The 25357-nt window shown below is 34.7% G+C and overlaps 1 protein-coding gene across 3 annotated transcripts in view; it reads left to right on the top strand.

Moving 5' to 3' along the window:
- CHD1 (chromodomain helicase DNA binding protein 1) overlaps positions 1-25357 on the top strand; it is a 62929-nt gene that overhangs the window by 10247 nt on the left and 27325 nt on the right. For all 3 annotated transcript variants that reach the window (XM_026719405.2, XM_026719423.2, XM_087927017.1), the window contains 14 exons: positions 2328-2529; positions 7695-7799; positions 8260-8327; positions 9558-9707; positions 10838-11109; positions 12480-12705; positions 16332-16432; positions 17707-17885; positions 20173-20300; positions 21557-21773; positions 22616-22705; positions 23268-23458; positions 24269-24457; positions 24575-24737. In XM_026719405.2, coding sequence (XP_026575190.1) covers positions 2328-2529; positions 7695-7799; positions 8260-8327; positions 9558-9707; positions 10838-11109; positions 12480-12705; positions 16332-16432; positions 17707-17885; positions 20173-20300; positions 21557-21773; positions 22616-22705; positions 23268-23458; positions 24269-24457; positions 24575-24737 — 2281 coding nt within the window. The remainder of the gene's footprint in view (positions 1-2327; positions 2530-7694; positions 7800-8259; positions 8328-9557; positions 9708-10837; positions 11110-12479; positions 12706-16331; positions 16433-17706; positions 17886-20172; positions 20301-21556; positions 21774-22615; positions 22706-23267; positions 23459-24268; positions 24458-24574; positions 24738-25357) is intronic.

The raw sequence follows: 25357 nt of genomic DNA on the forward strand, positions 1-25357 counted from the left end.
ATGTTGGCCACGAGCATATAATCTCTGTCTTTGATAGCAGGTGCCCATTGGGGCAGAAAGGCTATCTGGCCCTGTTTCTTCATTTAAGCTTAACATTGTTGCTTCTTCTACAGCTCCTTTTGAAAGACATTTTCTTCATACCATAATCACTAGATTTCTTGTTTTCATGGAATTTTGAATGCTATCTTCCACCAATAAGAAAACATATATATCTTTATGATACATACATATCCTTACCGTCTATTTTTGATGGTGGAAAGAAGGCATCCTCTCAGTTGAGCAGTTTTAGGAGTGAAGGAGCTGAAAGGAACTAAAATGATGTCATCTGTATCATTTTTTGGCTATCAATGTTATTGTATACTTTGAAGTTACATGTCCCAATAAGTCCAATAATAGTCTCCCATCATAGCTTGCCATTGTGGAAATGCCTGAAGAAGTGAGGACTGGTATCCCCATATCCTATTTTCTCTTTGTGAAACCTAACTTGTGAAACAATAATAATCAAATAATTCATAGAAATCAGAGATATTTTTAGATTAACTTTTCTCATTTTTCTAGAAATAATCTGAAGACAATATCTTGTTAACAATAACATAATTTAGAAATACTTATACTATAATTTACATATGATTAAATGTACCTACTGTGATTATTTGTTGGTTGTGTATTTAATTCTTTCTTCGTTCAATCACCAAGCATTGTAGTTTGAGGTTGCTGGAGGTGGATTTTAGGCTTTTGACGCAAGTTTCCATAAGCCTCACATTGTATACTTCTACTATAGATGTTTTAGATGTGAACAGAAGTCTAAAACAGTTTAAACTGTTGGTATTTTGGAGATCCTTGAAGACATATCTTTTCACCCAGGCCTTCACAAAGATAGGCAAATGCTGTTTGATGGTGCTAAAAGTATCATCACTGGATGTAAGCTGTTTTTAGATTAATTTACTTTATTGTCATTGCACCTCATACAACGAAATCAAACACCATCTTCAGTGTACATCATGACCATGAAAATAAACACAAAATCCTTCACACTCCACACATTGAATTGAAAACCCCCGACACCAACACTGCACTATAACGTAGAATTCAACAGAGCTACAGCTCTGGGATAGAAGTTCCAAGTAAAGTTGTCTTTTTGCTTTTTGATTGATGCTGATTTTGTCAATGCTGATGATGTTCAAGTGATGCTCCATTTGGGGAGGGGGGAATTGCCCTCAAGGCAACTATTACTATTGGTATTATCTTTGCTTTCTTTTGTCACAATAGTTCTATTTCTATTTGCAACTCTTCTGAACTTTGTGATTTTCTCCAGTTCTTTCTCTTCTCTTCTAATTCTTTAGGTTCTTCTCTATTATACCAGCATGAGGATGTGAGAGCCAATCATGTTTATGCAAATGAATATTGAAATTAGATAATACTAATACTTTATAACTTTCTAACATGTTTAATATTTGAAAATAATCTTTTTCTATAAGTTCAATAAGATAAGGAGCATGATTAGCATCAAGAGAAGTGCTTAGGGACATAATGTGCTGCCCTTGGGCATCATGTTGCTTATTTCTGCTTTATTATTTTTTTCATGGATGGGGTGGCTGGACAGATAAATATTCCTTTTATAGAAGCATACATTCTGTTGAAGATTCTGAATATGTCTCTTTTAAATTGGAAACATGATAGAAGTGTGCTTTTGCAAAAGAATGTTTTAGTTGCTGTGTTGTGAAAATTTCTTGGGACAGATTTGATCAAATTTAGCACAAATCAGTACAGCCAGTCAATTGCTTTTATTTATGTATATATTACAAAGCTGCATACAAGAAACTGAAATATAAAGCAGTCTATAAATAAGCTTCACCAAATTACTGGCTTGCAAAAATACTTTAACCTCCCAATGATTACCATAAGAACAAGCTTCAAATGAAGCTGGCAGAGGATCACTGTGCTTCCATGCTAATGTAGAGGAAGAAAATTCTTTCATGACTAGCATGGTAACCAAATTATGGGAGGAAAAATTAAGCCAATGTTCCCTTTGGTGCTATTAATATTACTACATTCAGAATGAAGTGCTCAGTTGCTTAGCAACATGATGCCTGAAATCATTCAGTGTTGTGTCTTTCCCATTTTCTAAGAACAACTATTCAATCCAATTTACTATTTGAATTGAGTGGAATGTTTGAATAGATTGATATCAATGTCATGGAAGTCCCAGTTTAAGGTGTAACTCATATATTCTGTTTTAACTCTGTTTGAGAAGTTTTAAATTTATAAATAAACATTTGTTTATTGCCTTCTTCCTAGCTTTCCTAATTCTAAACTTATAATTGCAGCCAGTCAGATGATGATTCTGGGTCAGCATCTGGATCTGGATCTGGTTCAAGTTCTGGAAGCAGTAGCAATGGAAGTAGCAGCCAGTCAGGAAGCAGTGATTCAGATTCTGCGTCAGAGTCTGGCAGTCAATCAGAATCAGAATCTGACACATCCAAGGAAAAGAAAGTCCAAGCTAAACATCCAAAGGTTGATGGAGCTGAGGTAAAATGAATTAATTATTTATAATTGACACTATTTTAAATTGATACTGTATTAACTGAGCATATGAAACAAAACTGGAGATTTAATAGTTACTTTGTTTTAAAATACACTGCAATGCTGGAGAAAGTAACTGATAAAAGCATTGCACTACATGTATTTACTTATAGCTGTTCATTTTAAGTATATAATTCAAGGGGTGAATAGTACACCATGTGCACAATTATTAGGCAACTGAGTATTTTGACCACATCACTATTTTTATGCATATTTTCCACCTCCAAGCTGTATAAACTTGAATGCTTAGTAGCTATAAACATATCAAGTGATATGTTTTTGTGTAATGAGGAAGGGTGTGGCCTAAGGAGATCAACACCCTATATCCATGATGGTGAACCTATGGCACGCATGCCAGAGGTGGCACGCATAGACCTCTCTGTGGGCACGCTAACCATCGCCCCAGATCGGCTCTGCTGTGCATGCAGGCATGCCTCCTGCTGGCCAGCTGGTCTTCAGGTCTCTGCCGCGCATGCACAGGTGCGGACGCATGTGGAAGGACGCATGCACAGGGGTCAGGGCACATGCACAGGGATGCATTTATGCATGGGATGTGCATACATGAGTGGGTGGGGCACATGCATGGTAGGCGCACACACATTGCATTTTGGGGATGTTCACGCATGCTTTGGGCACTCAGTGCTGAAAAGGATATACTGCCCTATATCAAGGTGTGTAGAATTAGTAGGCATCTTCTTTACCCAAGGCAAAATGGGCCAGAAAAGAGATTTAACTGACTCTAAAAAGGCAAAAGTTGTATAAAGTATTTCAGAGGGATGCAGTGCTCTTGAAATTGCTAAGATATTGGGGTGTGATCACAGAAACATCAAACATTTTGTTGCAAATAGTCTACAGGATCACAAGAAATATGTTGAGAAAAAAAGGTGCTTATTAACTTCAAATATTTGAGAAGAATCAAATTCAAAGGTATCAGGAATCCATTATCCTCCAGTGCTGTCATATTCCAGAACTGCAACTTACATGGAGTGCCCAGATGTACAAGGTGTTCAGTGCTCAGAGACATAGCCAAGGTAAGGAAGGCTGAAACCCGACCACCACTGAACAAGACACATAAGTTGAAAAGGCAACACAGGCCAAGAAATATCTGAAGACAGATTTTACAAAGGTTTTATGGACTAATGAGATGAGAGTGACTTGATGGACCAGGTGGATCAGTAATGCGAACAGTTCCACTTCGACTTAGATGTCAGCAGGGTAAAGATGGGGTACTGGTATGGGCTGGGATAATTAGAGATGAGCTAGTTGGACCTTTTCGTGTTGAAGATGGATTCAAAATCAACCCCCAAACCTACTGCCAGTTTTTAGAAGACACTTTCTTCAAGCAGTGGTACACGAAAACGTCTGCATCTTTCAAGAAGACCATGATTTTTATGCAGAACAATATTCCATTGCATTCATCAAAGTATTCCATTGCATGGCTAACCAGTAAAGGTCTTAAAGATGAAAGAATAATGACGTGGTCCCCTTCCTCATGTTATCTGCACCCTATTGAGAACTTGTGGACCTTTCCTAAACTGGAGATTTACAGTGAAGGAAAACAGTACACCTCTCTGAACAGTGTCTGGGAGGCTGTGGTTGCTGCTGCACAAAAGGTTGATTTTCAACAGATCAAGAAACGGACAGACTCCATGAATGGAAGGCTGTTACTAAAAAGAAGGGTGGCTATTTTGGTCATGGATTTATTTTTATTTTTTTGAACTCTCAAATGTTTATTTGTAAATTTTGAGTTTGTTTATTATTCTCACTTTAACAGATGCAAATAAATGAGTGAGATGTGAAATTTTTTGTTTTTCATTTAGTTGCATAATAATTCTGCACACTAATAGTTGCCTAATAATTGTGCACACATAGATATTCTAAGAAAGCCAAAAACTCACTTTTACTTTCTTAAATATTCAAGTTTGAGGTTTATTGACATTTTGGATTGACCAAGAACACTGTAGTTGTTCAATAATAAAATTAATCCTCCAGAATACAACTTGCCTAATAATTGTGCACAGAGTATATATATATAAAAACAATATAACAACCCAGAATCAATTAAAATAATACAGTATGAGGAGGCAAAAACTTGAAATTTCCTGACCCTGTAGCATCTGGTGAAATGGGCATAAGCCCTCAGAGATGGACAGTTGCACAAATAACCTGGCTGTGCTAAATAGACCTTTAAAGATAATAATCAGCAAATTGAATTATAACCAGAAGCATACTGGAAGCTAATGCAGATCACACATAGGTGCTTTTACTGGCAAATTTTGTAGCTTCTGAGTGTCCATGTTGAAGCTTCTGAATACTCTTCAAGAACAACCCTATGGTAAAATGCATTTCATTAACTCAATCACAAAGTGATTAAGGTGTGAATGACAGCAGAGCCTCCCAGTCTAGTAAAGGGTGCAATATACGTTCAAAACAAATCTATACAAAATCTCTCCAGGAAGACCCCCAGGTTGCACACCAATTCTGGTGGAATGTTACCTATCAAATATTAAAGATAAAGAATCACCAGACCAGGGAGCCCCAAGGTTTTGTTTTAACTCGGGTTGAACTTGAATGAACTAAGGTTAACTTGCTCCCTCCCATTGCAGACTCAAAGCCTCAAACTACTAAGTAAAAAACTTGACAATATCACTTGTGACAAAAATGAATGTAAAGCTGAGAATTGTCAGCATATTGATGGTTTTTCATTTGAGGGATAACTTCAGGGGTTTTCTGCAGATTTTAAATAGGAGCAGAAGAAACTTTAAAGCACCCTAGAAAATATTCCATCTCACACTTTCTTGAGGTGACCCACAAATGCCACCAATGCTTTCTTGATATTATAACCTGGCCTGAATCCCGACTGAAAATGGTCCAGGTCCACTTCCTCTAGAGTACCCATAATGTATTACCTCCTCTCCAAAGCTTCCTAAAAGAGAACCTTAGAATCTGACAAAAATTATCCAATTATAGTTCGATCGAAAGATAGTTTAACAAGCTAATGAACCATGCAGGCAGACCCTCCCTCTGTCAAAGAAGCATTCACTAAACAAGAACACAACTTCATGACATCTCCTAGCTGGTCTTGATGAACCCTGAGGGACACGAAGGACATGAAAACAGGTGATAGAACTCATAGGTCCAAGGACCCTGTCTATTTTCTCAGGGATAACTGGGTGAAACTTTTCCTGATAAGCTGCCAAGACCATGCCTCAGATAAAACCTTTTTTCGATAAAACCTGCCCATCTAATGCCAAATGGAGAAGGATCTGAGCAACTTTGACTGATTCTTAAAATAGTTCTCAAAGTTACCCTGCAAGACTTCTCCAATCTCTCCTTTCCCCATGAGAGATTTGATCACTTGAAATACTGTTACAGCATAATAAATGTATTGAATGAACCGTCTTTAATATTATTTGTTCCTAGACAAGAAAGAGAAAAAAGTTGATGTAGAATTACCTAATTTGTTTACTTACCCATGATTAAATCTTTCTGTTGGAAATAGCTTTTGTGAAATTTTGTTTAAAAAATAGGCATAAGAAAGATGGCCTATTGGAAGTTTTTTTAACAATAACTTGATTTTGTTTCAATGCTTAGTAGCTGTTGAAGTCACAGCAATTAAGCTTTATTTGCTTTTAAACAAACACAGCATCAATTTTACCACTCATTTTGAGCTTCAAAAATTTTACATAGTTTTTTTGTATATAGATTACTGACAAAAGTAATAAAAATTAAGCTGTGGGAATTATTGTGTAATAGAGACTTTAGTTGAGCATACCTGATAATACTATGGGAGGTGTTTTTTAAAAGTAGATCACCTTTTTAAAATAAACATTGGAGAATTATTTGAATGAGGTGAGTGTTATGGTAATTGTTTACTCTAATACAATAAGATTTCTGTTCGCTTTCATTCAGAAGCTTATATGTTGCTGTTTTACTGAATTTATTTTTATATTCCTTTTTTCCAAATGAATTCATACAAAAATGTTCAAATGTTTGTTTACATTAAAGTTCTATATCATAAAACAGTGGGAATGAAAGAATATAAAAGCACTCCGGTTCTAGAGCAGCTTTACTTATTAAATAAATATCCAATTAAATAATTATGTCTTGAAGTAGATTTTATGACAAGATAATGTAAAGATCACTGGAGTGATCCTTAGGAGACCATTTTCATAAAGGAATTAATTTGCTAAAAAGATCCTACTTCTAATTTCTAAACTATGAATTGGGGTCAGAAGTAGGATATTTCCATATAATAGCATGTAATTTTGTGTGACACCGAGGATGGGTGGTTGGATATTGATAATTGTATTAATAATACATAAGTAATAATTTATCTATAACACTTTATAGTGCAAAATTATTAGTTAATTATAGAAGCTACAAATGTTTTGTTGCTGAATCTAGTCTGAAGCCAGATTAATATTGATCTTAGATAATCATATTTTTATAAGCATTCTTGTAGTTGCTAGCTACCACCCTATTTGTCTAAAAAAGGATAGCAATTTGAAAAAGGCATCTTTCAAAGAAGTAGAAATAATTCTCTTCCATAAAAAGTATTAACCACCACTCCCTTGAACAATTTAGTTAAACACACTTAGATTTATATACTATAATAAGTCACCTACCTGTTCTTAATATCCATAAATATTTTCCCAATTTCGCAGATTGCAGTAACTTAAATAGATTCCATAAATTCTGATTAGATAATATCCCTTTAAATTCAGTAGGTCTCCTAACTGTGTGGAGTGGATGCAAGTAGTGTTTTACAATAGCTAATTTGTCAGTCAACCTAAATTTTAGGATTAGCCCCAAAGCAGCCCACTTGCTACCCAGAAAGCACTGTTTATTAAAGATGGTAGAGAAATGGGCCCTCCACATGGTAAACATGTTTGTCCTTTATTATTTCTGTTAGGTTATTTTCACTGCAGGAATGATACTGCTACCTACATTCCAGCTATTTGCTGATTTACTTCATTGCCTAATGTTACTCAGTAAAGTTAGAAATAATTTGGGCTCTATCTAACCAGAAAATTCATTAAGAAATAATATTAGTAACTGCTGCCATTGTCTTACCATTCTGTAATGTTTTTATATGTATCCCACTTCAGTTTTGGAAATCAAATCCAAGCATTCTCGCTGTACAGAGGTCTGCAATGCTCAGGAAACAGCAACAGCAGTCAAAAGCAGCATCCATAAATAGTGGATCAGAAGAGGTAAATAGTCATGATCGAATTACATTTTTTTAAAACAGTTCAATATATTAAAGACAAAATGGAATGATTCTCATTAAAGAAAAGTTACATTTCAGATTTATGACTAGAAGCTGTTTAGATAATAATTGTTTCCTTAATTTGGAATCGCATTGCATCTTTAAAATTCTTAACAAATCTATTTCTTCATTATTTTGATTAATATGCTTTAATCATTGTATAAATATGTAATTAATATGCTTAAAACATTGTATCATTGACAGCACAACTTTAGGGACTTTGATCCAGTTGTCTTTTAATGGATCTTTATAGTTGGTTTTCTTTATTTCTGATTGTAGCCTACAAGTTCCTTGGGTAGTTGGAGTAACCGTATATATATTTGTCAGTCAGAACATACATTTAATGAATTATTATTAAATTAATGAGATGATAATAAAGTTCATATGTATTTCTTACTGTTTAGGAATCATCAAGTAGTGAGGATTCTGGAGACGACTCATCCAATGAAATCAACAGGAAGAAACATAAAGAGTAGGAAATAAAAAATTGCTTTATAAAAGTTGCTTCATTTACTTCATGCCTACTAATGCAAGTTTATTTTCAGAGATTTGTTTCTTATCCAAGGAATAATATTCTTATAATTCTTCATTGATTTTGTATCTTATATAATCATGTTAGGATTTGCATGGAAACATTCTAATGAGAGAACTTCAGGCAACTACAACAGAACTATCTAACATGACTAGTTTATGTTCCTTTTCAACAAGTTAGAGTAATGCTGTCTCTCCCACCTCTTGATTTTAAATCTAGAAAGTATAGATTTTCTTACAGTCATATTTAAGAAATGTTGAGAAATACTTGGTGCATAATGTAATATGGAGGAGTTCTACTTCTCTCAGCTTGAAAATATAATAGAAGACTGTTATAATGGGCTTTAGTTTGCAGGTCTAAGTATAAGAAATACATTTTAAATTATACCAAAACTGCTTTATTTCTGAGATGTTCAAAGTAATAGTAGAAACCATTATAAATGCAGGCATGAACCATTGCCTCAAATTCAAATTCAGGACAAATGCTGACACTAGTGATTCTTCCTAGAGATAGAAAAATATTTATTGTAGTTAATATAGATCTTTGGCTCCTTAAAAATCCATTAATATGAATAAGAATTATAGAAGAATACAGCTATTTTTTTAAAGCAACCTGTCTTTTTTGGTTTTATTTTTTAAAAATCTACTGTATTTATTATCTTTAAAGTAGGGCAAAGAGCTTGCAAAGAAATTGATTTTTTTCATATTTTTTTCCTCATCCACACATCATAATCTCAAAAATATCAATTAACAACTTCTTAACAATATATATTATGTGGATACCACTTTTTCCTAGACTTAATATTAATGTGGCAGTTATCAATGTAAGGAATTAGTTAATGCTTTATGTTATTGTTTTTAAATTATTCATGATTAAATATTGTCATGTGAAAATTTGAAAAGTTATATGAAGCTGAAATACCCACAGAATTATTTTAATTGTTCATTTTAGTTTACTTAATTAAAAATCATGTTTATATTTAAAACCTTTTGCATACTTCTCCTGTAAATCTTTTATAATAAATTTTCTGCTAGATACACTATTGCTCCAAAATATGGTGGATAGTAATAATCTTTTTGTGAAACACAGTACTGATAACATTTTTGTTAATTTTTGAACAAAATTAGAATATATAGTTAAATATTTTTTCTGTAATTTTAACCTGAATAGTGAAGATTGGCAAATGTCTGGATCAGGATCTATTTCGGGAACAGTTTCAGATTCTGATATGGAAGAGAGCAGAGATAAAAGTAGTTGTGAAGAGAGCGAATCTGATTATGAACCAAAAAATAAAGTCAAAAGCAGAAAGCCTCCAAGCAGGTAGGTAATACCACTTTAGAAAATAAAAGTTAATATGCATATCTTTCCTTTAAAAAATCTTTTGAGGTACAAATTTGATAAATTGCCATCTAAATATTCATTCAGTAAATTATCTCTCCGTGTGCTAAAAGCTGGATTTTGAAAAGAAACATTTAATTGATGGCCTTAGATAAGCAAAGTTCTAATATCAAATGAAAATCTCAGTTTTTAGAAGAACCAAAGTACAATTTTGGATTGATAAGAACTTGAACAGAACATGTGCTCTAATAGAAATGAGTGCATGTTGCCACAAGTCTCTAATGAGTTTGATATCAACTGCATTAGTCAAATTACCAGCTGGTTATCTCAAATGGGATATCTCAGAGATTTTATGGATAGTTTAATTTGTGTTAAAGAGAATTTTTTGTGTTTATTGCTAAACCTGAAGACTGTGAGCTGTTACTTCATCCTATTCATCTGTCATAAAAGGAGGCAGAAGTCTGTATCTTAGCAAAGTGTTCCCTTAGTTTTCACAACCTAGTAGTGCTATGAATCTAGGCTTTCACTTAATGAACTTTTGGGCATGCATTTCTGATAATTTTCTAGATGTTAATGCTGAGTAGCCATCCAAATTGCTTACATGACATTTTCTTAATTGAATTTGCTTTTGTGCACCATAGTGTATTTTTTTTAAAGTCAGGATAATGTTTTTGGTTCCAAATGATAGTTGATATATTAATCTAACATTCCAGGGAGCACATGGAACATCATAGTTGAGATTCCAGCTGCTTTTTTTCATAATAAATGCTATAGAGAAATCCAGTGTTTGGATCACTTTGATAGGTAGGTTGTCCATTATTCAGCATTCAAACTACATTCCTCATTTATTTCAGTAGTGCACTATGTGCTGTTCCATATGCAAATGAATGGGCTGAAATTATTGTACAGGAAGAAAAAAATATGAGCAGATACTAGAGCAGTGAACTTACTTTGTTTTAATACTTTACAGTTTTTATTCAAGTAGTTTACAAAAAATCTCAGTATTTGTACAGCCCACAGTTTTCTAAGAATACTCATCAGTCATTTTTTCTAGACATTGACTCAATAATATTTTGAAAGATTTATTTTTCTGTTATTCTTTATTATTTAAGAATAAAACAAAAAAGTGGAAAGAAAACTGCAGTGCAGAAAAAAAGACAACTTGACTCATCATCATCATCATCATCAGATGATGATGATGATTATGATAAAAGAGGTTCTCGCCGCCAGGCAACAGTAAATGTTAGTTATAAAGAAGCTGAAGAAGCAAAGACGGATTCAGATGATCTCCTAGAAGTCTGTGGAGAGGATGTTCCACAGCCTGAAGAAGATGAATTTGAAACAATTGAAAAATTTATGGATAGTCGCATTGGACGAAAAGGAGGTAATCTTTAATTTACATTAGAAAAATATATTCATAATGGTTAGAGTTTTGTTTTTATTGCACTGTACATTGCATGGCTATAGGCTACTTCGGGGCCATATGGCTTGAAGTATCTTAAAATATTGTTAAGTACATATTTTCTATATAAAAATAACAGAAAATATATGTTCATGTAAAAGATTCGATGGTTTACTAATTTTATTGATAAAAGAACTTATTCTCTTTAGCTGACTTAGACATTATTTGTATGCTGCATGGTATACAGATTAGTCCTTAATTTTCAACTGGTATTCGTTTAGTTTCGTTTAGTGACCTTTAAAGTTTCAGTGGCACTGAAAAAAGAGAGTTAAGGTTTTTCACACTTATGATCATTGCAGCATCCTGTGGTCATATGATCAAAATTTGAACATTTGGCAATTGGCATGTATTATGACAGTTACAGGTCCCAAGGTCATTTGATCATCTTGTGCAACGTCCTGACAAAATCTTTGTCTTTACTCTTTCCATTCTTGGGGTGTGTGGGGGGAAGGAAAAAGAAACAGGTCAGGTATAGGAGAGATGATTACTTGTCCCCTCCCTCCTTGTTTAAGCATTTTCTCTTCTCTACAAGGGAAGAAAAAAAAGAACCTAAATGTTTTCTATGAAATCCCTCTTGGTTTTTTTTTATTCCTCTCCCCCTTGCAGAATGGAAAGATTTGGTAATAAGGGATCACATGCAAGCATGCAATGAGGAATACAATTGGCAGTTTGAGTAATACACTTGCACTTCTCTGCCCTGAGCCTATTCATGGCTGCTGCCTTTTAGTGTGTGGTGGTTGTTGCTGTTGTGTGCCTGCTTACTTTCTTGTAACCCCTTCCTTTGCAATCTTTCAATTCTGTAAATGGGGGGGCGGGGGGGAATAATATTCAAGCAAAAATATTGTGGATTGACTGTGACGGTGATCTTGTGGTTCGGACAGTGCAAAGGGCATAAACCTGGGCATTGGTCATAACATTTTTCTCAGCAGTATTATAACTTTGAACAGTTACTGAACAAGACAGTGAGTGAGCGAGATCTACCTGTATTCTAGTGATTGCCCAGCATAAAGAGGAAACTTCAGCTAATCAGCATCTCTAGCCCAAGTTTCTAAGTCTAACTTGGTATCTTACGGCAATCACTACATTTTTGTTATGAATTGGTTGAAATCACATTAGTCAATTCTTTGGCAGAATATTATTTCTATGAAACTTTTAATTTGACAACACTGCATCACATTATTGCATTAAGTGTTTAGAGAAGTTTGTATCTTAAAGCCATCTGATATTTTATATTCCATATAAAAATTGTATAGGATTGCAATTTTTTTTAAAACTATGACTATTTTTCTTAGCAACTGGTGCTACAACCACTATCTATGCAGTTGAAGCTGATGGAGATCCAAATGCAGGATATGATAAATCAAAAGAATCTGGTGATATGCAGTATTTGATTAAATGGAAAGGTTGGTCCCATATTCATAATACCTGGGAAACTGAAGAAACTCTAAAGCAGCAGAATGTTAGAGGAATGAAGAAACTGGACAACTATAAGAAAAAGGATCAGGAAACAAAGCGTTGGTGAGTGTTTGCAAATTTTTATAACATATTCTTAACTTTATATATAATATTTTCATGATATATAAGACAAATGTCATTAAATAATTTACATTTTCCAATTCAAGGTATTTCAGTACTCTTGATCACCAAATTCAGGGTATATTCATTGGTTTAGCAGAAGAATAAATAGATTTTATTTGAATGTAAAATCTTTAATAATACAGATAGTCCTCAACTTATGACCCCAGTTGAAACCAGAATTTTTGTTACTAAGTAAGGCAGTTGTCAAATGAGTTGCACCTGAATGTATGATTTTTTTGCCAATTTGTTAAGTGAATTACACAATCATTAACTGAATCTCCTTTTCCCCATTGATTTTGTGTTTTGAAAGTGGACTAGGCCATATATATAATCATTCCCTAAACAGTGATTATATATATGGCCACAGTACACTGCAACTGTTGTAAAGGCATGCTGACTGACCAATCATAAGCCATTTTGTCAGTGCCATTGTGTGTATGCCTGAGAAGGAGGAGGAGAATTGCTGAACTTTTCTTCCTCCCTTTGCAGCGCGAAGGCAGCCGCAGCAGCTTATCCCTTTAAGGTATTTCGATGCGGGTGGGTGAGGAGGGACCATAAACAGCATAGCCAGGCAGCAGGAGCTGCCTTCCAAGCAGCTCCGCTGCAAAGGAAGGGAGGAAGAAAAATTTGGCAACTCTTCTCCTTCTCGGGTAAAATGTGCACACACAGTGCTGGGAGGATCTTTTGCAAGGAGATGGCACATAGGCAAGTCCCTCCAGCACTGTGAGATGTGTGCATGGCATGCTGTACGTGTATGAGGCCAAGAAGGAGGAGGGAAGCAGCTAGGTTGAATGCTGTTAGCGTGGCTGAAGAGAGAAACCTGAGCCTCAGGAAGCAGCTGCCAGCAATGCCCTCAGGTGAAGATGCTGGGAGCAGGGAGGCTTGACCCCCCCCCCCCAGGAACCATGAAGCACTCACCGTCCCTCTGACACCCGCCATGTCTCCTCCCACCGCACTTCTCTTCCTCCTCACCAGAAGTGTTATTTTTGGGGAGACTGAGGGATTGCCCCACCTCCCTACCAGCCATCTGGTTTTCAGTACTGGCTCGTCAGATTCTCACCACCAGTCCAGAGGTTCCTTCCCTCTCCCGTTCCACGAACAGAGAGAGGGAGGGGGAGGGAAAGAGAGAAGAGACAGAGAGGGGGAGAGGGAGGTAGGGAAAGAGAGAGAGACATAGGGGAGGGAGGGAAAGAGAGAGGAGATGGGGGAGAGGGAGGGAGGGAAAGAGAAAGGGAGAGATAACTGTAAAAAAAAATAGAAAAATTGCTCTTTGAGTGTTTAAGGTTGCAGACCCTGGGTTAGGAAAACACCATGGTGGTTAAGTGAACCTTGTGGTCATTAAGAAAACACTGGTTGTTAAACAAGTCCATTTTACCTAATGGGCATTTTTAACCAGAAACCAGAAGGAATTGTTGAAAACTGGCAAAAAACATTGAAAACCAGTTACATGACCCAAAACGGGTCAAGTAGCTCTGGGGAGGTCAGTTGTAAATTAGAACACTTGCTAAGCAAGCAGCCATTAAGTGAGGACCAATTGTATTTGGTTTGCCAACCACCTGGCCATGACCACCCAGTCACATGACCACCAATTAAGCCACGCCCACAGAACTGGTTGTTAAAAAAATTGAATCCCACCCCTGGCTAAGTTATAGGTTGGTTAAAATATTCATTTTATAAAAATGAGATGATTTCAGTCCATAGCAAGATGGTGTCTTGTTTTTAACTATATGAAAAAAAAATATTCAATATAACTTAGTTCTGGCTCTATAATGTGTAAGTCATTAAAATGTGCCTAAAGTTCCAATTATGGGTGTACATGAAATAGAAAATCCTTTTTAAAAACACTGACAGCAAAACATGGATTCCAGAAATTCTGCTTAAAGCATTGTTTGGATCAGCCTGAATTCAGCAGAAACAAAACTCTAGACATTTTAGTTTCAGGGCTTTTTAGATTTTTTTAATCCCTCTTAGTTAGGATTAAATCTTAGCTTTATAAATAGCTCAGCAGGATGGTGAATACTCCTTCCTTCTCCTATTTACTCTAGTCTAGAACAACAACCCTGTGAGACGAAAGAGAATGACTAGTCCAAAGTCACCCAAACAGCTTTCATTCCTGAGATTGGACTAGAACTCACAGGCTCCTGTTTATAGCCTGGTGCCATAACTAATCAACTAAACTGGTCTAAACCAAAAAGTTTTAGCTGAAACAAAATCCAGAAGGAATCTGAGATTATTTTATAGGGCAAGTAAGTCAAGACTTGTGAATGTCGACCCATCTTCTTCCAAGTGATCTTCCCAATACCTGCTCTCCCCTTTCAGTCACTGTCAATCCATGTTTGACCACTCTGACCACCCATTTTCATAGAACTTTGCTCCTCGTTTTTCCCCTGCCCCAATTTAACCATCATTACCAGTGTATTAGCCTGTGTGCATATTTTTAATTATGAAACTGATTACTAGCAATAAGTGACAGGTTCGCAGCATGCCTACTCCACTGACTTCTGTTCTATAATCTTTGTAACCTTTCCTTTCTCTTAGCTATGGCTGCTAATGCTGTTTTCAAAGAAATTTCTCAGCTGTGGTATTTCCATATTATTATCCACACATTCTGCTTGATATACTGTGATATTTTGATCCATATCTAGACCCATGCAATCCTATTTCGTTTTCATTACAAACAAGGTATAGGGTAGTTGTTCCATGCACAGAACAATTTGGGTATGGAATATTTTATATGTTGTTACTTCCAGTCTTTTTCATACTCCTAGCTAGAATCTAAATACCTTGGTATCAACTGAATGTTCTTCTTATGTCCTCACTTTCCTGAGACTAAGGTTCATGTGATCTAAGGAAAAGATCGATCTTAGACCATGAGGTACATGTCAACAAGTCCTAAAGTGACTTAGCTAGCTTTCTCTTTTTCTTGTTACTCTTTTTTATAATATTTGTTTCTTTTATTACTTATATCTAATAATATAATTGATAAAAGATTGTTTAATATAATCTTCATTTATATTTCTTAGCTAATGAATTTTCATAGCTAATCCAAACCAAATGTTATGTTAACATTTAAAAGATACAATGAAAATATTTTTTTAAAAAGGAGTAGCAATCAACTAATTAAAAAAAATGAAATAATAAATCAACCCTCCCTGAAAATGGATGTTAGGAGGTCAAACTAGGTTTGAAGATTTGTGAAATCAAACTGTCTTTCAAGATCTTCTTAAAACCATGTGTGAAAGTTTTACAGACCTCCTGTATAATTATAAACCATTTTTAGTATTTTTAGTATCTTGTCAGAAAGATAATACCTAAATGCATTAGATAATAATCTTCCATATTAACCCAAATCTTTGTCTAAATATTTGAGAAAGAGTTCGGGGGATTGTGCAGGAGAGCATTGGGAAGGCAAGAAGCCATATTTAGGACCCAAACATTGAAAGTCACAACTCTGTAAAAGTCATGTATGGGGTGGTTGTCATCTCATTAGATAGAGTATTTTCATGCCCTGAAATCAGTATCAATGTTTTTTTAATGATGTCACTAACTGCATGATTTCTTTCCAGGCTGAAAAATGCTTCTCCAGAAGATGTAGAATATTATAACTGTCAGCAAGAACTTACAGATGACTTGCATAAGCAGTATCAAATTGTAGAAAGAATTATTGGTAGGTGGTATGACTTGAAATTTGAAATATACATGATTCAAATATATTTAAATTCATAATATTTCTATAAAACATTATTTTAAATGCATTTTATTTATTAGCTTTTAGGCTTAAATCCATTGTAATCACAGTGACTCTGTTAAAAATTATTTATAGCCTGTGCTGGTCCCTTGATATTTCCAGGCTTGCCCCACAGAAATATTGAGTTTGACACCTCTGCCTTATTCCATAGGCAGAACAAGTATCCTACAGATTGTACATCAGGGCTTCAGGAAAATCTTCAAGAAGTACCCTATGAAATTAGTTATTTAGGATAGTGGTTGTAATTGTCCCATCCTCACATTATCTGTGAAGGACTGTCTCTGATCTTATGTAGTCTTTTAGACAATAACTGCTCATCCTCTTCCTCCCCTCCTATGGGTTACATCTAATATCTGAAATGGTACAAGGTTTCCTGCTGGGGAGGGGGCTGGACTAGAAGATGGCAGGGTCCCTTGCAGCTCTATTCTGATTCTAATGCATAATTGCCAATACCCAGATTGGCATATCTCCAAGAGGAACTCACTCCCTTTCTCTTCTATATGTATCTCAGTAATACTTGCCTAATCCATCTGCTGATCCAAGACCAAAATTACCCTCTTGGAGGGTAATTTGCACTGTATTGCTTCTACAACTGACATATGTCTGATCCCCAATTTCTTCCTGCTTCTGAATTAGTTTAAACTATTAGTTTTTTACCTTTCCCTTAGAAGCCTACATGCACTTCACTTTTGTTGTTTGGGGGAGAAAAGGACACTCCATAGTCCCCTTTTTTTGTGAGCTACTATAGGATTCAACTTTCTTCCCCCACCTATTTAGCATCCACATGAAACCACTGGGTGAGATCATCCAACAATTTCCTTTCCCATGTACCTTCTGCTGAAGTTGTCTCTAGCTTTCCCAGGTTTAATCCTCTGGCTGCCTCCTCAGCTTGCATTCTTGTTTTGTTCCTTTTTCATTCAGTCCAATTCCTTCTCTGATGCGATTTCAGCTTTTTAACTCTCATCCATAGATTCCCCAACCAATTAACCATTCTCTCAAAACATTTGTCACTTTTTCATTTTTTTTTCTTTTTGCAAATCTTTCCTTGTTAAACGATTATATCCACTCAAACTCAGATGTTATTAATGAAATCGTATTTTAATCAGGTTTTGTGTACAATCTGTTCTTCATGATTCATTATTGAAGTGAACAGGGGTAATGTTGCTTTTCATTTTTATGCTTATTTTCTATAGCCCATTCTAATCAGAAGTCAGCAGCAGGTTATCCAGATTATTATTGTAAATGGCAAGGTCTCCCTTACTCAGAGTGCAGCTGGGAAGATGGAGCTCTCATTGCAAAAAAGTTCCAGTCACGCATTGATGAGTACTTTAGTAGAAATCAGTCAAAGACTACTCCATTTAAAGATTGTAAGGTAGGTAAAATTTAAATTCTTTTAGTAAATGTATCATATTCAGCATTTAAAATGCAGGTGTTTTTATTATGCAAATGGGATTCCATAAATACAGGCAGATATAAATCAAATAAATATGAGTCGAGTGGCCCTCAATGTAAACAAACATATCACATCGTAAGTGGTGATTCAGTCAAGGTTGCCTTTCTGTGCCAGGTTCTTATTGACCTTTATTTCCTGCTTTTTCAACCACAGCTGCTTTGCGCAACACAGCTGCGGTTGAAAAAGCAGGGAAAAAGTACTTTTTCAACCACTGCGCACCCACAACGTAAAACCAGTTGGATCTCACCCCTGCCCTGAACCCTTGTTTTCAGTCATGGATCACAAGGTTGGCATTCCATGGTGACAGCTCCTGGTTAACCAACTTATGGAAAAACTATCAAGAGGGAGACAGTTTAAAATGTTTTTGAAAACATAAAAATATAATCATAACAATGGAATCATTTAAATTCTGTGAAGAATATTATCTTTATACTTTCAATAGGCAAGTTAATTTATTTATTTAACCAAGCAATCAGTTAAATAGGAAAATAAGCAGGAATATTAGGTATTAGTATTAAATTGCTTCAGCTGCTGAGTCTCCATTCTTAGAGGGTCTCATAGCATGTTGTGTCATATGCAGTAAGCTGCTATTTTTGCAGCCATATGAAGAGCAAGTACTGTAAATGTCATTCAATTAGATGGATTATTTATTTCCAAAGTGTAAGTTGTGACAATAGGGGGAGGTTGATTTAACATTGAACTGTCCCTCTATACCAGTGGTGGGATTCAAAAACTTACCACCGGTTCGGTGGGCGTGGCTTGGTGAATGTGCTTTGCGCAGGTGCACACACTTTGCACGCACGCATCAAACATACTTTGTGCAGGCACAGAGGTGTTCCAACTCACCTCCTGCAAGCCTGCACTCTTCCGGTTGCTTCAGCAGTTTCTGCGCAGCACTCTTCTGTGCCGTTCAAAGCAGCTGCGCTTCAAAAGCAAAAGCAAAAGGTGAGTATGGGAGCCCGGGCAGGTGGTTGGGCCTAACAGCAGATCGGCAGAGGCTTAGCAGAACCGGACCAAACCGGTAGCATACCACCACTGCTCCATACTTGTGGAAATGATTATAACAATTTTACAAGTTTCTGTAAGGTACTGATGGCAATCTCAGTGCCGGGTGAAAAGATCTTTATTCTCTTCAGATGAAGGCTCCTTCTGTACAATCAGGTGCAATTTGTGGACAATGTATCTTTTGGCTTATAAACTGCCTGTAATATTCCCAACTGATAAATTGGCTGTGTAATCATAGCTATGGGCTAGAATACAGGAGTAGGAAATTGCTCTCTCTGGCAATCTAGCCTCGGCCAATGAATTTCTGACAGAGGGAAAGGGACTTTACTCTGATAGGTGGAAGAACCTTTGGCTGAGGCCAGAGGTTCTCAACACTCATGTGCTTGCACTATTGCTACCATAATATAGTAATAGTTTTTTAAAAGTCTTTTTTTTACATTAGTCATTCTTTGTCTCCTATAATCAGTAGAACTTTATTTAATGCACTGTCTCATTATCTTTCATCCTTTTAACACTTTATTATTTCTAGTACTCATAGCTGTTTTTGAATTGGCATTTGTATTGGGGGAAATAGAGTAGATTGAGTGTACTAACCCTAAATTAATGTGGGGAAATGAAGTTACCCTTCATTTAAAAGAAAACCTGAAGCAATAAACACAGCAGTCCTATCACTTATTATATGTGCAACTTTTAATTCCCCCAAGCCAAGAAGTTGTCTTCCTGGGGAAAGGGCTTATGTCCTAAAGAGGTTTAATCGAAAAGCAAAATAATAGGAGGATGAGATTTTTCTTCCTTTTAGCAGGTGCCCATTACATTGGCTTGAAAATTAAAAACGAAAACTGAAAAGCTGCATGCTTGAACTAGTTGGGTCTGTTGACTGCCTTAGAACCAGATAATTTTAAATGATTAACAGCTGTAAATCATAATCTAGTTTCAGATCTTTTGTAGCAGTCCTGGTCCCAGTTTCTCAGCAAAGTGTAATCAGAAGATGTTTTTTCATTGTGTCATGTGTTTAAATACCTGCCTGTTATTTTCCTCTAGTACTCTGGTCCACAGATCACCATCGCATCACCTCTCCCTCCCCACCCAATCATTTTAATATTATCTCTGTTGTCTTTGAATGTCAGATAGTATAAAATTCAGGTTTTCAGTTGAAAGCGAAATAAGGAATAAAAATAATACTTCTTTTTTACTTTGGTAGGTTCTGAAGCAAAGACCAAGATTTGTGGCTTTAAAGAAGCAACCTAATTACATTGGAGGTCATGAAAACCTAGAGTTAAGAGATTATCAATTAAATGGACTAAATTGGTTAGCCCATTCATGGTGCAAGTATGTACATTTTAAAAATCTTACAACTGTATATTAAAGTGCATATATATTTGATCTGTTCAGTTTTACTAACAGAATAAAATAAGTGCCATACACATTTTCATTTAGCTAACTACTTACTTACTTACTTACTTACTTACTTACTTACTTACTTGCACCGTTAACTGACTGGACTTCTTGCTGTAGAATTTTCACCATTGTCTAGGACTGAGAGAATGACTTGCCCAAGGTCAGTTGGACTTGCTCAGCTGGTTTTGTGTTTAAGGCATGACTAGAATTCAGAATCTTGTGGTTTCTAACCAGTGCTCTAACCACTATGCTAAGTAGGTTTTCTTATCTGCATAAATGTGTTCCATTCCTATTTGAAGGTGCAAAAATAATTATATTCTAAAGGTATTTCAAGTTTAACGTAGGCACTTTGCAAAATTGAAGCATATTAGAACCTTAGAACATGTAGAAGTAAGAATCTTGCTTTCTGTACGTGCTTAACCCAAAGTACAGTTTTACAATCAGATAAAATCTATTCTTTCCCTGCTCCTTGGGATTTTAAATGTATTTAATAATCTAATTTAGCAAAATGGGAGAAAAGTATTTCTGTCTTATTAAACCATGAAGATCAAAATCTTGCCAGCCAGTTATATAGCAACAAACTGCACCAAAAGAGAAAAATATATCACATATGTGATGTTATACAGAAAAACTGAAAAGTATTAGAAGGAAATACATCAAAAATTCAGAAAATATGTGTTTGTGTGTATGTGCGCATGTGTGCACACACACACACATGACACATTGTATCTGACACATTGTATAGCAAAAATAAATTCAAATATTTTGAATAATAAAAGAGTCAAGTGGTTAATCAAAAATAATAACAGATACTAGGAATAATATCCAATGATTAATATACAAAGTATACTATAAATATTTAGGTAGTGATTAGCAGGTTTTCTTGTTTTTTGCCAAGAAGATAAATTAGTAGTTCTCTTACTTCTACTTTACTTTTTGTATCTTTATTCTTGTTTCACTTTTTAATAATCTGTCAAAGCTTATGCAATTAAATGATAATGTAAAAATATTTTCAGACCTTTATTCTGTCCTTCATTCCATGTGAATTACAATATGAATAAGTATTGTAAAAATAAGTGAAATGTTAATATTTAAGTAACTATATTGGTCAAATTTAATTTCTAATATGTAGGAATTAATGAATCTGTATATGATGTTTAACTTATTTTGTTCATACCACTTTACAGGGGAAACAGCTGTATTCTTGCTGATGAAATGGGTTTGGGCAAAACAATACAAACTATCTCCTTTTTGAATTACTTATTTCATGAGCATCAGTTGTATGGACCTTTCCTGCTCGTAGTACCTCTTTCCACCCTGACATCTTGGCAAAGAGAAATCCAGACTTGGGCTCCCCAGATGAATGCCGTAGTTTATTTGGGAGATATTACCAGTAGAAATGTGGTAAGTGGATTGTAAGTTAATGGGAAACACAGATCTGGAAGTATTATTTGTATAGTCGTGTAACTTTAATCCACATCTACACTGAAGAGCTTTTATATTAATTTTTATTATTTATAATTTGTTTTCAAGTAGACATTAATTAAAATATAGTGACATTTAATAGTTCAATATTTGGTTAAGCAAAAGAAAATAGACTGTAATATAGGAAATAGAGCTCATATGTGGAGTTTGTATTTATCACATCTCTTCAAGCAGCTACAGATAGAATTAAAAACTGATAGCATGGTTGAACAGTCTGGATTTTATTTTTTCATTTGATACTTAATGAAATATTTTATCACAAACAAAACATTAACAGAATTCATTAGCCACTTTACCCACTTATTTTTCAGCTAATATATTTTAAAATGTTTAATGTTTTACTGATAAACATATTTTATCATTTTTTATTGTGGTGTTGGTAGAGAAATAGCATTTTGATTTATTTCCATTGGCATTTATTATTTTCCGATCAACTTTTGACTTGGTCAGTTGTTTAAGTTAATGAGAAAAGCTTTAAAAACTGAAACTGCTGCTTTTTAAGTCTTTTGATTGAAATGCACTCCAATCTCTTCTCCAGGTGGATAACGGGTTATCAAGGATCTTTGCTACCTTTTCTTATAGAGAAGTTAAATAGAGCTGTTTATTAATCCCATTTATATTTTGTGCTCTTATCATGTTTTTATATATGCAATTTTGTTTGGATTAGTGGTTTAAAATTAAATAAATTATTTATATTAGTTGTTTCATAGATTTTTTTAAAAATAACCTGTGGCCTTGTATCTCACTGATTTTGTCTATAGATAAGAACACATGAATGGATGCATCCACAGACCAAACGATTAAAATTTAACATTTTATTGACAACCTATGAAATTCTGCTGAAAGATAAGGTTAGTAATTAGACTGATTAATTTAATAATTAACTTCTAAAGATTAAAATTATTCAGAACATTACTTTTTTCAATTAAAAATAAGAAACTAGATTGATTGTTATGATATACACCAAAAACTACCAAATATGGCTTGGATGTTTTGGACATTTCTCTTCAAAGATGAAAAATGAGGCCTATCATCCAAAGGAAGACTGAACCTTTCAGAATGCCTTTTATACCTACCCACTCCACCAGCAGACTAAAAGGGGACATTTTTAACAAGATAGAAAGAAACTGTGCACTTATAGGATCCATAATCTTCCCTTCCTTCAGAATTATGGGAAAATGTATGACTTTTCTAAGGCTGGTAGAAATAATTTCCATCCTGTTGGAAGGGGGGAAAAAAAGAAAACTTATCAACACTATCCTTCCAGGACTTTGGATAAAATGGTTTCTCTGTCGTCTTATATTCATTTACCTGTGTAATTTTGATTTCCCATAATTTAAATTGCTATGTTAAAAAATATTTTTCCTTTTGAAAGAAAAAATACTTACTGGGTTTTTTTTCCCTTCTAAAAAGTCATTCCTTGGAGGCTTAAATTGGGCCTTTATAGGAGTAGATGAAGCCCATCGATTAAAAAATGATGACTCCCTCTTATATAAGACATTAATAGACTTCAAATCTAATCATCGCCTTCTTATCACTGGAACACCTCTACAAAACTCCCTGAAAGAGCTGTGGTCCCTGCTTCATTTCATCATGCCAGAAAAGTAGGTAAACACATTGCATGGCCTTATTGATAAACATACATAGTAAGGTTACAGTTTGGTTTGTATTTATCTCATTTTAATGAATACAAATTTATCTTTCTGAACCGCCCTGTTTCAGTTCTGTTTTACTTTGGGTGATATTATTACTCAGATAAAACTTGATAATTTTGCTACTTTATTATATTTAGACTTTAACTTTTAAGAAAACCAGTAAATCAAGAAATTTAAATCAAAATTTAAACTGCCTGGTTTGGACGTCAGTTACAAATTCTCAAGAAGTCCACCTTTATATACATGGCTGTATGGAAGAATCTTTTAATAATTAATTTTCACTGACTTTAAAGGGGAAAAATATCTGAAATGTTATAGATCATAAAATCCAGTAACAGTGAACTGATTTAGGGTTTCTTTTTAACATAAATAGAATTAATCTCATAGCTCATTTTCTTGCTTACTATAAGGTAAGAATATATGAATGGTGCTGATGGTTAGTCCAAATACCTACTTATGTCTTTGATGATCAACTAGATGCTTATAGAAACCTCACTGAACATGATATCAATATAAATGTCATTTTCCTCTCCTTAAGTCATAATTATTTAAAGTTGTATTGTTTATAATACTGGAGGTAACATATTGCCACAGTTGAGTGATCTTTACACAAGGATCATTTGTAATCTTAAGTATTAATTTTTGTATCCTGAATATATAATAGTTCCATTAAGTATTAGTTTCACTAATATTTGAATTAATTTGATCTATTTGAATGTATTGCAAATTAACAATGTGAGGATTTTTTTTAAATTGAAGATTCTCTTCTTGGGAAGATTTTGAAGAAGAACATGGGAAAGGAAGGGAATTTGGTTATGCAAGTCTTCACAAAGAACTTGAACCATTTCTGTTGAGGAGAGTTAAGAAAGATGTAGAAAAATCTCTACCTGCCAAGGTTGAACAAATTTTAAGAATGGAAATGAGTGCATTGCAAAAGCAGTATTACAAGTAAGTCATTTATTATGTTATTAGAATGATACAAAATACATTCAAATTGCCATGTATCTGTTGTTTTATGTTCTGTTTTCTACTGACTTGTTATTAACAATGTTTTTAATGTCATAGGTGGATTTTAACAAGGAATTACAAAGCCCTAAGTAAGGGATCAAAAGGCAGTACCTCAGGCTTTCTGAATATCATGATGGAGCTCAAAAAGTGTTGTAATCATTGCTACCTCATTAAGCCACCAGATGATAATGAATTCTATAACAAACAGGAGGCCTTACAGGTAAATATCCATTAAATTGTTGTATTACATACTCCAAGATTCACACATTATTTTGAGTGAAATATAGTAATTTGTTACTCAAGGTGCTGGTTTTATTATATTTTTACAGTTATATTACATATATCTTCTTTCAGTTATACAGTTTACAAAACAGAAAAATAAATGGAATAATCAAGCCTCATTGCATTCTTTGACAAAGTGACCAAATTAGTGGGTCAGGGAAATACTATGGATATAGCTTACTTCGATTTCAGTAAGGAAAGGTCCCTTCCAATTCTGTTATCCTATGTTCTAAGCAAAGGAAAATAAGTAGATTAGTGATATCCATTTCACTTAAGAACTCTAGCAAGAATGAGTGGCTCTGGGATTTGGGTACTGCCAATTTCAGATCTTTGGTGCTGGAGGGAGTTTTTTGAGCCTAGACAGATCCGCTATGTAATCTGGGGGTCTTTCTTGACTCAAAAATTAGGGGGTAGTTGTCAATTCAAACTTTTATTGTCAGAGTACAACATGTGTACAATATTGGCTATAAAGGTCTTCACACAATTTTGTGTCTTGCACCAGTCATGCCTATTCCTGGATGGGGTGCTCTGCTCACAGTCACTCAACTCAACTCAACT

This window comes from Pseudonaja textilis, chromosome 2, assembly GCF_049901715.1.
Source record: "Pseudonaja textilis isolate UNSWEBS1 chromosome 2, rPseTex1.2, whole genome shotgun sequence".
NCBI lineage: Eukaryota > Metazoa > Chordata > Lepidosauria > Squamata > Elapidae > Pseudonaja > Pseudonaja textilis.